At 37.8% G+C, this 15,238-nt stretch overlaps 1 protein-coding gene and 1 long non-coding RNA gene across 4 annotated transcripts; both read left to right on the forward strand.

Annotated features, from left to right (window-relative positions):
• Positions 1-150: 150 nt before the first annotated feature.
• LOC137101546 (uncharacterized) lies at positions 151-7,130 on the forward strand. Its single transcript, XR_010911075.1, has 4 exons — positions 151-1,154; positions 2,094-2,163; positions 3,855-3,972; positions 5,642-7,130. It is a non-coding gene; the product is annotated as an uncharacterized lncRNA (long non-coding RNA).
• Positions 7,131-7,989: 859 nt separating this feature from the next.
• Positions 7,990-14,961, forward strand: LOC137101547 (inositol-3-phosphate synthase 1-A-like). 3 transcript variants are annotated; one of them, XM_067480096.1, is made up of 11 exons: positions 7,990-8,147; positions 8,465-8,589; positions 8,747-8,908; positions 10,710-10,839; positions 10,962-11,155; positions 11,244-11,393; positions 12,039-12,254; positions 12,447-12,611; positions 12,700-12,813; positions 13,249-13,466; positions 13,612-14,961. In XM_067480096.1, the coding sequence occupies exons 2-11, from the start codon at positions 8,476-8,478 to the stop codon at positions 13,796-13,798; spliced, it is 1,650 nt and encodes a 549-aa protein (XP_067336197.1). In that variant the 5' UTR covers positions 7,990-8,147; positions 8,465-8,475; the 3' UTR covers positions 13,799-14,961. The 3 variants fall into 3 exon arrangements, with proteins under 3 accessions (XP_067336197.1, XP_067336198.1, XP_067336199.1); XM_067480097.1 differs by lacking the exon at positions 7,990-8,147 and adding an exon at positions 8,154-8,346; XM_067480098.1 differs by lacking the exons at positions 7,990-8,147; positions 8,465-8,589 and adding an exon at positions 10,353-10,422 and having other exon boundaries at positions 8,770-8,908.
• The last annotated feature ends 277 nt before the right edge of the window (positions 14,962-15,238 follow it).

Here is a 15,238-nt window from a genome sequence, read left to right on the forward strand (position 1 = left end):
TCCAATACACAGTTATATTATTCAGTATAAAATGTTGAGAGTTAAAACTAAGAGTTATAAAAGAAGCAAAGCAAAAACTTATCTTAAGATGGAACTTGGTGTGTAAAATGACAGGAGTTCTTAAACAATCTACAATTCCTGTCCTCCATCTTAATGATGTGGAGAATGTGGACAACAAAGGGGAAGCAAATATGCAGGCAATAGAAAAGCCATAGTTCCAATAATGTAGGAGAAACAAAATGAGAAAAGAAATATTGGATAAACTTTAGAATAAATTATAAGACAGTGGGGATAGCTAAAAAAAAGACATTTTTATTTACTCTTGAAGAGCAATAAGTCAAGGTGATGATAATAAGAGGATATAGTGAAACATTTTAAACGAAGTGCTTGTATTATGCTTATAACACCTTGGATCTTACAGTGTGCCCTCCAGTTTGTTGGTTAGTCAAACCATCATGGCCTATTTCAAAACTGATTTCCGGTTGATTTAAATACACTGAATAGTGTTAAAAGGAATTAAAGGATATAATCTATGAAGTCAAAACTCATGTCCAAAGTTCATATATGCAGATTTTTAAAGTTTGTTCAATAGATCTGGGGAGTGAAAGAGTGACACTTTATTGTTTATTCACAGATTGATTCTTTCATTGATTCCTGATTTTTAATTTACAAATCAGGAATGAATTTGAATATCAGATTTCAGGATTTACAGAAGAGATAATACAATATTATCAGGACAAAGATTTTGCAGACAATGTACAGAATTCAGATTTCATCACCTTCAGTATTTTAAGCCCAAGATGATGACATAATGGGAAAAAGTAAAAGGAGGGGACATCATATCACACAAAGTCTTTTGTATATATTAGGAAGGTCTTGAAAATTCTCACAGGACTGATGGAAAATTTGATTGTCGACTGGCAGAAACAGTAAAACACATTATCATGGACTGTGGGAGCAACAGGAGGATCTGTTTGAAATCTGGAGGAAAACTGAGAATGTGCCGGAAAATCTCCGTAACATTAGATTGTCTAGCAACATATAAAGAACTGTCTGAAAGAACTCTAACTAACAACCAGCAGAAGGCAGCAACACACCAGTTTGTCCTGTCTTAGCAAAGAAGAACAAGACTCGGCACTGCACGGTCCAATACGGTATGTGAGCGCATCTTCCCACAAAATGTGTGTTTGTAGTTTTGCTTTGTGCGAGACATTGCAGAGTTGGTCCCCAAAGTCTGAAAACAAAACTGGTTCATGCTTTTTTGATCCAGTTTTTTCCGATATCGCGCTACTTAAAATGGAACGAATTGTTCATGCGCATGTTATTCCACTAGATGGCACAACCGAAATTCCTCAACACAATTTCTAGACTTCTCATCAAGCAAGTATTACTCTATTAATTGACGATTCGATCAATATGAATTGATTAGAAGCCGTTTTGATAAATTAATACTGTTATGTCATAAATTTAAACTGCTACTTAACTAACAGCCGTATGCCAGAAACATTTTAATATAATATTGTCAGCTACATCTCAGTGGGCGTTTACAAATCTACAGCTGTGTGGAATATCTACATGTACCCCAGTACTTTACCTAAGCACACTTTGATGTCCTTAGACTTATGTAATTGTGATTTATGCTAGTTAATGTTTTTAATCCACTAAACTTTATCTGACTACTCCAATTACTATTCCACTCTCATTATTAATACACAATATAATCAGAACTATAGATTAAGTTGTACAATGGTATATGAAGGAATTACATCTGGCTTCACTTAACAATCGCCATTATTAAAGGCATGCATACACATTAATGCATTATAATCTAATTAGCTGCATAATTATACTCATGTTTTGGTTATTCGCAGCTTGTTTAGTACTGCTGTACTTTCCCCTAAAATAAAATGTAGATTGCTATACTTTAAGTTGCTACAGAGCATTTTAAATTACAGAGAAACATTCAACCTCAGTCAGGGTTTCACGTCATGCAGCTTAATTACAACAACAACAACAACAACAAAAAGGAAAATGATTTACTTCATAATAATGTTGTTTAGTCAATGTTGATTTGTTGCCTGCATATTTTCTAGATCTTCTTACTCCCATCACCACAAACAGGCCTCTCTACCTTGTTCACCTGTCCAGGCTGACATGGAAGAGGTAAGAGTGCTATAATATTGTGACACACAAAAACACATTCACTCTAAACTCACAATCTTGTTAAGACATTGGTAACACCATCATGATTTCTTTCACTGCAGAGCGAGAACTTTAGAGGCACCAATGTACCAGAAACATACCAGAAAACAGCCTGTCTGTGAATCTGGTTTTCACAGAGAAGTCAAAAGTCCAAAAGGCATAAACAGTGTTAGGACTTGTGTATAGGCAGAAAAAGCTATTATGTTACAGTACCAAGCTCATTCTATTAGGTCTATTCCTAGGACCCAATTAGCCAAAAAAGATGATTGTGCATTTGCTACATGTGCCCCACAGTTATGGATTGCACTTCCAGAAGATACTGCATCATCTGAGTCCGTGTTTGCTTCTAAATTGCGCCTAAAACCATCAGAGCATTTTTGTAACATTTGTAACAGGTATTGATACCTGTGGTCTTGCACACATGTATGCGTTTACACTGGCAAGAAAAAGTTTGACAACACTATAGCATTATTGTATTTTTGCAATGAAATGTAAAGATGAATGAATACTAAAACACAGAAAACATGTTTTTCATTCATCTGCAACAATTTAGTAAATCTTTGAAGAATTCCCTGTTACAAAACATCTAACATTTGCTACTTAATCAGTGTAAATTTTAAGGCTTTGCATTTATCTGTTTTCTTCAAGAATTTAGCAAAAGGACTATGAAGATCCGGAAGATCTTAATGATCAATTTAAGATGCAGCTGCTCTTAAATTTACACTGAATGTAATTTTCAGTGTAATTTAGAACTAAAAATGACCAAACAAAAACAGATTTCTGTAAAAACTGGTCAGTCTATACTTGTTTTGAGAAATGAAGGTTATTCTCTACGAGATATAACCATGAAATTAAACATTTCTTTAAAAGGTGTACACAATTGTTTCCAGAGACTTGCTGAAACTGATTCCATTCAGGACAGAACACGCAGTGAAGGCCAAAGTGCACATCTGCCCAAGAAGACAAGTACTTACGAATGTCCTCCATGAAAAACAGACACCTCACTGCTCCTGAATTGGCTGCATTTTTGAATAAATTAGAGAGAAACCAGGGTGCACCGACACTGTGAGTAGGAGACTCAGGTCAGCTGGTCTCATGTGCAGAATTGCCAAAACAAATATTTTTCTAATTTTTGCTGAAATTTTTATCCATGTTTTTGGATTGGACGAGCTCTTCATGGAGATTTAAAGCCATATTCCATATTACTTTAAACTATTTAACTTTAAATGTAAATATTTTTTAACTTTAAGATTTAAACTCTGGCTTTTGTGTATTTAATTTGTTATTTTGTCCTGTTTTCTTCCTTTCCTGGACAATAGTTTAGGTATAGCATATATGTATTTTTATGTGATCAGATAAGTTAAATAAATTTGAGGTTTTCAGGCTTTTCAAAGTTCCCAACACCACAAGAAGATCTTGGTGCGGTACATTAATCCAATGAACAACATTAACTTGATTTGCAACATTTTTTTACTCTCACCAATGTGAACATGTCATTAAAGAATAACAAGGAACGCTATGTATCACAACACAGTACAGTATGATACACAGACCCAGAGGAGAATTTCAGGGCTCAGAGACAAAGTTATCATTCTCATGTTAGTTTCCATTTTGTATGATATATTTATAATGCTTCTTCTAAAATTCCCTAGGAGAGTAGGTGAGCGGGCAACATGCTGGTGGAGTGGTTAGCGCTGCCTTTCTGTGTGGAGTTTGCATACTGGGGTAGATCCCAGCCCCCATGATCCTGAACTGGACGGATGGAGAAAGGTAAGATACGAATCATGTTTGAGATATAAGCGAGATGCCTCCTTTTTTCTCATTTGGAAGAGAAAATTAAAAATACTAAAGCTAATACGAAGCAAAGTTTTAGTCTATAGTCCTAGTATATTACTTCTAAATTTAATAAGTACATCCTAACTAATGCAGAAACTTATCAGAAACATGTCAATCAAAACACAAACAAAAATAAGGCTGAAATGAGAATCGCGATTTTGTGTCCAAGCAGGAGTAAAACAAGCTATGAGCAGTAAACACTTCCTGTAGAAACAACTGACCATTTTGACATACTGTAGTTTGCATTAGCAGCAGAAGAATGTGGTGAAAATGTCCTCAGGTTTGAGCTGTGATCCAAATCTCTTCCCTAAGGTTCCCCTACAAAAAAATCTAGCAGAAATAAGCAGTAAGAAATCAGCAAAGTCCAAAGCGAAGTTAATTTACAGTGCAAAAATAGAAAAACAAAAAACAAGCCAGCAGTAAACGAGTCGATTCCAGAATCAGACTAAAACTAAGTGCGCAACCTTGCAATAATGTACTTCTTCTCAAATCTCCTGCCTTCTATCAAAAATCTTCTTACATCATTCTCAGAAGTGATGACTCATCTGAAAAGGGAGCTTTTTATTTACCAACTACGCTGACATACACACCTACTTACACTAAGTTCTTTTAAGGACACAGAACTTTACACTAGGTGGGTACTACAACCACCCTGTGGGACAGCTTCTGCCTGTCCTATAAGGCTCCAGCTGACAGTGATACAACACAACATGGCGCGGAGAGAGCTTCAGTGAGCACGCACACAAGCACAAATTTTTTAAAAAGTAATTTTTATATCAGAACTGTCTTCAGTGTGACTGTCTGATCACACTTAGACAGCAAACATTGTTGGACAGAGAGCCAAAGTCCAGAGTAAAGTTAACTGAGTCTTTACTCTAATTTCCTCTTTTCAAACAACTGTTTTTACACCGAGGAAAATATATGTAAAAAATGTAATATAGTATTATATTACATATAGTCAATAGTTTATATCATAATATGATACATATGATATGTTTCTCTTTAGGATTTACTATTTCCTACTGTAAATAACATCAATATGACAAGAAGATTATTGTTTCCATGACATAATGGAAAATCACTAGCTCAACACATTCTTTGTGTTTCAAAAGAGCTTGTTCTTGCTGCCCACAATGTTATTGAGAACTAACATGATGCAAGATACATGAATAGAATTATAAGCTCTGTGTGGCAATAGCTAGTCAATTAGTCACTAATACTTATAATAATACTGTAGCTGCCAGCTTGTATACTGGGTAACTAACACAGCCATAATTGAAATGACAATATTAGTTGTAGCCCTAAACAGATATTTTCCAACTGCAATTGTTATACCTAACAGATCAGATAGTGTTTTGCCTCCATCAGCATAGTAAGACGTGTTTTGAAGTCACTGAGCGAGAAGAAGAAAGAAGCGTGGTTGTGTTTACTACAGCTCATCATTAGGGTGCACACGTCTTTACGTGTTCTTATTAAGCTCGGTAAGATAAATATATAGTTTCTTAGCTCCAAATTCCCTCAGTTCAGAGTGCCCCATTTCTCCTCATTATATTCTACACGTGTCAAGGGGTCAAGAGTTGACTTTTCTATCTTGTTTCATCAGAATGCAGAGGCCAACTTGCAGGCTGACAGCTGACTTGTCTGGTTACTGTCAATCTAATGGATCACAGGAATTCAGGCTCCAGGTGGATGAAGCCTCCAGGCGTATGTGTACCAGCAGATACCATGTATACAAAACGGCTGTAGGAAATCTAAACTTCTGTGTTTAGTTTTGCATAAACATTTGGGAAAAAATAAGCTCCCACCTGGTAATGACAACCTGTCCCTGCTCTGCAATGGTAATTCTCTGCTACAACTAAACTGTAATAAGTAGCAAAAGTATTTCTGAAAATTAATCAGTTTTCCTCCACACATCTTTATTTACTTGGAGCAAAGTATTTGGTTACAAGTTCCATCATTAGTCATAAGTTAAGAGCAATTACATCAAGACTAGAAAAATCATCATATCAAATGTGACACTTTTATGCTCTGACACACCTTTAAAATAAGAGAACCATACAGTATTTATGTTAATTTTTGGACCTAGAGCATTTAGAGCAAGTCACCAGCTGTGGTGTAATTCCGATGTCATTTATGTACATCAGTGATTATATTACATATAAAATAAACCCCTTTGAGACAATGTGTGACATGTAAATTGAAAGAAAAAGCAATGATTTGCAATTTAAGAGGTTGAAAAAGTGTTTGTATTACAATGCACAGTTGTGCTTGCCCCTAAACAGTTCCAGAAAATGTTGAGTCCTTTAGTTTAAATTGTGCTTCCACTTCAGAGGACAAGTCACCCTCCTTTGCGTTTAGCAATCATCTTCCTCTCATTTGTATCTTAGTTATCAGTCCTCTATATTGTCTGCTAAAATTCAAGATTTGAATTTGAGTTACAGACTTTCAGGTATTTCTAACTGGTTGTCATTTGTGAATATAAGCCACCTTTTATTTCTTCTCTCTTTCCTCTCGCATCGTCTTCTGGTCCCAAACTTTTCTTATGCTGTGTAGATATAGGATAAGTAGAAACAGCATGTGCCTATGGGTGGTAAATATTGTAATTACTGGACCCCCTATCCATCTGAAACATTACAGGAATATTACATCAGTCAAGATTTCCCCTACAACATGCAAAAGGTTTCCATCACCATTAACAGGATTTTCAAAGTAAAGAAAATGCAAAGATTCTAAGAGGTTGTTGCTCAGATCTAGGCAACTGTACACAGAGAAATAATATATATTTTTTATAAGATTAATAGCAAACAATGTTTAAACATGCCAGCAACAGAGCTAAACATATGGACTTGTTACATCAACCATACTATGTGACACAAATTGAGTGCATACCTCTGTTGTTGCTTCTGCATGAAGTCAGAGGAAAAAAATGCAGCTGGCGCTGCATGTATGCATGTGGTTCTTTTATTTAATGCTCTAACCTTATTACCCAATGGTTGGGGTCAGGTTAAAGTCAGGTAGGGGTCAGGTTAAGCATCATTAAACGTGAGTGGTTAGGGTTCAAGTGAAGGTTAGGTTCAAATGAACTGCACGGCTACCAGGAAACCCCCCCCCCCCCAAAAAAAAAAACTGCTCCCAAGCTGTGGCCTCAGAGCTGTACACTGGATCAGTGTCAGTCTGTAAGCACATGGGCTTGCCTTATATCTTCATTCCAGTTGTAATGTGAGGGTGTTTGCACCCGTACTAGTGTTAGTGTCTTCCTCTATTGGGGCTGTCCCTACACCCAGTGTAACCACAAGCTTTTGTAGTGCACATTGTCCATGCAGACTGGTTCACATCAAGTTAAACGAGCTTTGTTGGACTGGAGCTAACTAAATGAGGATTCACGTACCAAATGTTGGGTGGAAATATGGAGACACTCTGTAGTGAGCCATTTGCCTGATACTTACAGTGACTTTTTCCTTTGGACGCTATCCGCTGTCAGTTGGCTGTTTGCATGAAAATGGAAAATAAAACAAATTCGGTTCATAAAGATGCTAAAGCATTGCTGAAAATGTAAAAAGTGCAAGTTATATTTCAAAACCTAAAAGAAATCATTACGCAGCATTTGTGTTTGGTTCCGCACTTTGTCAGTCTGTCCGCTATAGGTGGTGTATTTACTACTTTTTCTTAAAAAACGAAAAAAAAAAGTGAACTGTGGCCCTAAATTGTTGCATGCACATTATAATCAGATATTAACATGAGCCATCACAGACAAATGACGTAGCATCAACCTCATCAATTGTTGACTACTGCATAAATATCCTATGGACTAGCATTGGAATTCTTTATTATGCTAATGTGGATATTATCTTTTTAGAAAACTTTCCATCAACCAGAACTACCTAGAATGGAATTTTTTTAAGCCGGACTGGAGCCAAAAACGTGGCATCGCAACATCCGATGTACTTTTCCACTCGTGGAGTTACAGGGGGACGAGCGGAGCAGCCTGATTGGCCCGTTGGCTGAATCCATTCAACCAGGGACGCTCATTTAAATGCAGTCGGCAGCGCAGCAACTGGCACAAATCGGCACGTTTGCGTGAAGGACTAGAAGAATCTCAACACAGAACCGTGAGCGACACTCAACGGGATTGTTTTTTTTTAGAGTTTATCATAGACGTAATTATACTCGAAGAGTAAAAAACGTGACGGCGTCTTCAAGGGTTTTCAGTGGGCGGAAACATTGAAAGATTTAAATTGTTCGGAAGCTTTTAGCGACCAGGAGTAAAAGACTACAGGCAGCTTCCTTTTACAATTACGACGTTAATAGGTGGAAATAATTACAAAGTGTTACGAAAATGCGTCATTGCGCATTTTGATTTTCCCCCCTCCCCAACATACGGAGATATGTTGAATAAGTCCTTTGTTGATCTCTTGTTTCTTTGCAGAATCTGCAGCCATGTCTTTGCAAATCCACATCAACAGCCCTAATGTGACGTACACAGACGCGCACATTGTGGCACAGTATTCCTATCAGACCACATCAGTGCACCGAAACGGGAACAAACTCACGGTACGTCAGCTGTTTATTTTTTATTTTTTTGGTTTGTTTGTTAGTTTTGTTTTTGTGGTTTTTTTTTTTCAATTTTTACTTCGCGTTTTTTGTAAACGCATTGTGCGTATGCTGTCCGTGCGCTCCCTTCACTGACTCCTCCCCTTTTGTGACACAGGTGACCCCCTGCACCACGGAGATGACGCTTCGCACTGAGAGGCGTGTGCCCAAGCTCGGCGTGATGCTGGTGGGCTGGGGGGGCAACAACGGCGCCACCGTCACTGCAGCTGTGCTGGCCAACAAACTGCGTCTCACTTGGAAGACCAAGAATGGAGAGAAGGTGGGTGGGCTGACACATGTGTGACCTACATGTTCGCCACTGTGACCCTGTTTAGGAGCACCTCAAGCTACTGTAGGACTTTCAGCACAAAGAGAACTGACAAACTCTATGGCTGAAATAAATCAAAGTATATTTAATTATCATGTACACTTTTAAAGGATAACTTTGTTGATGTTCTAAATTAATCACATCCACAATCATACAGATTCTAAAGCCGACACTAAATCTTCTCTACTCATGTTCGGTAAGTTGTCAGCCAGTGATGCCATAGACCTTTATTCTTGTCCAAAACACATCAGCTAAACAGACCCCTATTACTGAATGACCTATTTCTTGTAAATATTGTCCACACTCTTCAGCATCCCTAGTAATTCCAAGCTAAAGGTCATGCAGGGTCAATTCACCAGCTAAAGTGGTGTGACTAGCTGATCTGTTTGAATAGTTTTTGGACAACAAAGGAGGTTTACGGTGATTGTGAACATGGTTTAGTTTAGAGGTTATGAGAAGAGCATCTTAGCATATGTGTAATGGTTGTGGACAATATGATTAAAAATAAACAAATAAATAAATCAGGATCCATCCCTGAGGTACATACCTGACACTTTCACGTAGTGTGCCAAAACCTTAAATGTGAGTTAACTTTTTAAAAAGCTTTTTCATGTCACTTTGCAGGTTGCTTTTCACATCGTAAATATTTAGTTTTATTAACAGAAAAAAGGCAACTATTACATAACATGAGCTCCTTTTAAAAAGACTAATAGGATGTGATAATTTTAGGGTATGAATGGAGAAGCTTCCTGTACTATTACATAAATATAGCGTCTGGCCTTCGGTGGATTGCCTGATACAGTAGCAGAGACTGATTATAAGCTGGTTATGCTGACATGTTCAGCCGGGTGCTAAGAGCTTAACTGACTCTGGTCTTGGGAATTTTACCCTAAATGTAGCCAACCATTTTTAAAAGACTACCTTTAAGCCCAGTTTGTCTGACTGAACATGTATTTTTGTTGTTTAGTTAAAGGTTTATTAAACATTGTTTGTGCTTTGATTGCTGCCAGGAAACAGCGGGAGCAGGTGGCTTGTTTGTGTTGCTGTTGATTCCACATCCTTAGTACCACATTAATAGGGTCTCCCACAGTGTGAGCCCCTCTATCTGCCAGTGTCTGCTGTATTTCTGTTACCTTGATCTTTATTCATAACATAATGGAAAACAGAATCCAGATCAGATTATTTCTGAAATCATATTAATCAAGAGTTGGCTCAGTGTCAATCTTTCTCATTGTCAAGTCCAAATAACCCTTTGCAGGGAAAATCTGCTTGGTTGCATTGGCTACAAAATATATGAAAACACTAAATGTATATGACAATTGAATATTGTTTTTTTTATATTTACAATTAAAGTGATTTATATCAGTTGTACAGCAGCTTCTCCCTTTGGCAGCAGGTCTCCAGTCAGATGTCGGGAGTGGCCCCCCCGTGGCCCCACCCCTGAATGTGGCTACAAGTCAGATGAAGTAAAGCTTCTCCACACAGCTCTGTTCAGCTTTTCACTGTCTGAAAAGAAATAGAACGGGAAATTCCCAACATTTTTATTTTGAATCATATTTACAGATCCTTGCCCCTCTGCAACAGGCCACATGTTATGCATCTGCCCTAAATAGGCATGCGTTGTTGCTAACTAAATGATATGATTTTCATTTCTGCCTTTTCTCTGGTTTAGGTTATTAATAAATTTAAACAGCATAATATTAGAATGAATAATCACAGACCATTTCTCTGCTCGCTCTCCCTCATTCTTTAGAAAGCGAACTACTATGGCTCCTTCCTACAAGCATCTACTGTTTGTTTGGGATCAGGGCTTGAAGGAGATGTCAACGTGCCCTTCTGTGATCTCCTACCCATGGTGCACCCTAATGATATCGTCTTTGATGGTAGGGTTGGTTAAAAACATAGTTTGCTGAAGGTTTAACATCTGAGACAAACTTTTAGTTCTGGAGTGTCATATCTTAACAATTACAGCTATTTTTTTAACTTGTATGTTTGTGATTTTTAGGCTGGGATATCTCCTCAATGGATCTTGCCAGTGCAATGGAGAGAGCTCAGGTGCTTGACTGGACATTACAAGAACAACTCCGACCACACATGCGTGATATGAAACCCAGGCCCTCTATTTATATCCCAGAATTTATTGCTGCAAATCAAGAGAGCCGAGCTGACAATGTCCTCACTGGGACCATGGCAGAGCAGGTAATGCAAGGTCATCTGACCAGGACTGTTTTTGTGCTTTTTTACTGTTGCAGACGTGTGTAATAAATTTTAATAAATGGTCTTCCAGGTGGAGCAGATCAGAGCTGACATAAGAGACTTTCATAAGTCAAGTAGCGTGGACAAAGTCATTGTTCTGTGGACTGCTAATACTGAGCGTTTCTGTGATGTCAAACCAGGGGTCAATGACACTGCCCAGAACCTGCTAGCTGCAATCCAGGTGAGAACAGGAGACATAAAGAGTTCTGTTAATAAACTTGCAGAATGACTTGGAATTATTTAAGAACAAGCCTTAAGATCTAGTCAGAAATCCTTGTTTGGTTGGTGAAAATAGAAATCTCCAGGCTTCAGTGTCCCTGAAACCAACGTAAACTATGTCGGTGGCTGGTGGCCATGGAGCTCCCATTCAACTTTAATTTCCTCCCAATGCCAACAACCCAACAATAACCCTTCATCACATTTATTAAAGCTTAGATGATGAAAAGATTATCTCTCATAACACTTCACTGTGGATTATCAAATAAAATATCATAATGACTCTGAATAAGTCATCTTTTCTTTTATATCAGATCAGGGGAAGAAAATGATGGTTTGCCCCCTTTGAGTGAGCTTCTATTCTATCCCCCATTTTCAGCCTGCTTGTACTGCTGCCAGCAACAATAATAATCTGCTTTACAGATTTAAGATCTTATGCAAATTGCTTAATTTTAGACATGCATGAACTTGACTGCAGAGAGTTGTGCTACTGAGATGATTCGAAGAGTTGGCATACAGCCTTGTGAGTCAAGCTTCTTTTTACTCTGTGTAATATAATGATGTAATTTGTAACCACCATTATCTCTGGATTGTATCTCACCTACATCAGGCTGGAGCAGAGGTTTCTCCCTCTACTCTCTTTGCTGTGGCCAGTATACTGGAGGGCTGCGCCTACATTAATGGCTCCCCACAGAACACCTTTGTGCCAGGGGCTGTAGAGCTTGCCGTGCAGAGGGGCGTTTTCATTGGAGGAGATGATTTCAAGTCTGGACAGACCAAGATCAAGTCTGTACTGGTGGACTTTCTGGTCAGCGCAGGGATCAAGGTGAGAAAATGATTTCATAGGTAGAAGGAAGGAGGATGGTTGAATGAAATTATACTTGAAAATCTTGAAAAAGAGCGACTACCTAATCGTGATATCAGACAAATTTTAAATATTAACAAAGTGACAGTTACAAACCCTGTAGCATTCATTTTCTAAACAAAAATTTGAATTGGTTTTCTTTCACGTCACTAGCCAACCGCCATTGTCAGTTACAACCACCTCGGCAATAACGATGGGAAGAACCTCTCTGCTCCGCAGCAGTTCCGCTCCAAAGAGATCTCCAAGAGCAACGTGGTGGACGACATAGTCCAGTCCAACCCTATCCTGTACAAGCCTGGAGAAAAACCTGACCACTGTGTAAGTGACTTGCACACAGACAAACAATCCAGTTGGTATGGATGTTTACAGAAACCTCCATATATTGATGGTCTCTGTTTTATTTCAGGTGGTGATTAAGTACGTCCCCTATGTGGGAGACAGCAAGCGTGCCATAGATGAGTATACCTCTGAAATCATGATGGGAGGCATCAATACTATTGCACTGCACAACACCTGTGAGGTCAGTGGTCGAGTATTCTCTTTAGGTAGAGCCAAAGCATGTTGGTTATATTTAACAAGTCTTGGAGCTAATTTAAAGAGCTATCTTCAAGTAATTTTGTTATTTTAAAATTTTCATTGAGTTGTTTTGTTTCAGTAAAACATGTATTCTATTTTCATTCACACACTTTACGTGTATAACAAAAAACAAAAGATCCTAATGTAATGATGGTGACTTTAGGTGGGGGAAAAAAATCTAATTGGTGTAAATTTTTATCTTTATGTTCATCTTATCTGTATGTATATCTTTTAAAGACTTCAGGCAAGACCCTGTTACAGATACACTGTCAGTGCAATCCCTCCATGTACAAGGAAATTTATTGCGCCAAAAATTGTCATAGTGTCATTTCTTCCTCTAATATGCTGTACTCACCTTGTGTTTCTTTGTTTGCAACAGGACTCTCTTTTGGCCAGCCCAATCATTCTGGACCTGGTGATCCTGACAGAGCTTTGTCAGCGTGTGACTTTCCGGCCTCAGGGGAAGGAGGATTTCCAGTCCTTCCACAGTGTCTTAGCACTTTTGTCCTTCCTCTGCAAAGCCCCCCTCGTACCATCAGGAACCCCAATCATCAACGCCTTCTTCCGCCAGAGGGCCTGCATAGAAAACGTCATGAGGTATGGATCAATTTCAGCAAGAGCTTTGAGTTTGTTTCTTTTCTCTAGACTGCAGTACTACAGTTTTACAGAACATTTGATTTAACATTCCCATATTCTGGCTTCATTTGGTGTCACCAGTTAAAAACATCCTTCTTGTTTTCAGAGCGTGCCTCGGCCTTCCTCCTCAGAACCACATGCTGCTGGAACACAAGCTGCAGAGAAACTTCCTGCATTCACAGACCCCCCACATCAATAGCTACACGGCTACTTCGAAAAAGGTTTCCCTCAGCAACGGGAACTACGTGCCTCTGACAAATGGGATCTGTGCTCATATCGATGGCACAGCATGATAACAACCAAGGTTGCCAGCCCCTGAGAGAAAAGAAACCTGACACAGTTATAAAACTATATTTCTTGCATTAAAAGAACAGAGACCCTCAATCATAAACCAGTCATTATAAAACAAACAGGATTGCAGGGTCAACTTGACATTTATGCAAGATCCATTTTAAGCTATAGATAATGAAGGTGCAGCAAAATTTGCATATCACACTGTTACTGTTGTTCCGTATATTTTTTAGGTGCTCATCTAAACATAGAGTCTGAGCATGTAGCTGACACATGCTTCTAAAATAACTCTTAATCTGTGTCTTTCCTTTTGACCATTTACTTAAACTTTCTTCTTCCACTACAATAAAGATAAAACTGTGAAAAAGGCACGGCACATAAGCATGATCAAAAACCATTATTCTCTCTAGGCTCCAAAGCTCTAAAAAGCAAGAAATGACTAAATCAACTTGAAAGGCATGAGCCCCTTGTTAACATTTTCAACCAATCAGAGACCAGAGCATTAAAGAGCTTATTCTTAGCAAATCAAACACAGCACAGCAAAGATCAGAAAAAAATATTCATCCCACTGTATATATAACTGGTTCCATCACATACTTCAAGTTAGTAACAGATCAGTCAATTGCCTGTATTTGCTGAGTTTAAACATGTGAAGCTCATAAAGCAGTCCGTTGTGTGTATAACATTTAATTTTTCAAACCAGATTTTTTTTCTTGCTTAAAATATCCTTTTATTTTGAATTTATCATGTAATATTTTATTTGTATAAACAGGTTTTAGTTTGTTTTCATAATGCTTGCATCTTTATATAGGTAGTTTTCTGTTTACAATGCATATGTAAAATGCTATTCAACTGTAAAATGTTTTTAGAAATACTGTAGATCTGTGTTACAAGAAAGTGTAAGATTTGTCCTATTGCTGCCTTATTGTAGCCTGAAACTAAATAGAAAAACATCTGGCACAAGGCGAGTTGATATCAAAAACAAGTCATGTTTAGTTAGTATAAATGTACTTCTTTATATTTTTCATTTAACAGTAACAATTGAAAAAATTGTTTGGTATAACATAGACTTGTGCACTGTTTCTGCACTTGTATCAAAACTCCATGCACAAAACACATAAAACCACTAATGGGATAATAAATGCTTGTCATTATCTACAAACTATTCAGTTGAATTATTTTCTTACAGGAGCAAAATTGTCTTGGTGGTGCACGTGATGATAGAAAATAGAAGATCCTATAAGTTGTTATTCCACACTGTGCACAGACATGCACAGGACTGAAATGTGGTTCTCTGGGTCCACAGTATAACACAAATAAAAAACCATTTATAAATAAGATAAGTTGAACTGTTTACCATAGAAAGCTGTTAGTAGTTAAACACTACTGATGCTGCTGTCATGTCTCTACAATATCCAGGTTAGAGACAATTAAAGATGCAA

Source organism: Channa argus, chromosome 16, assembly GCF_033026475.1.
Source record: "Channa argus isolate prfri chromosome 16, Channa argus male v1.0, whole genome shotgun sequence".
NCBI classification, from domain to species: Eukaryota; Metazoa; Chordata; class Actinopteri; order Anabantiformes; family Channidae; genus Channa; species Channa argus.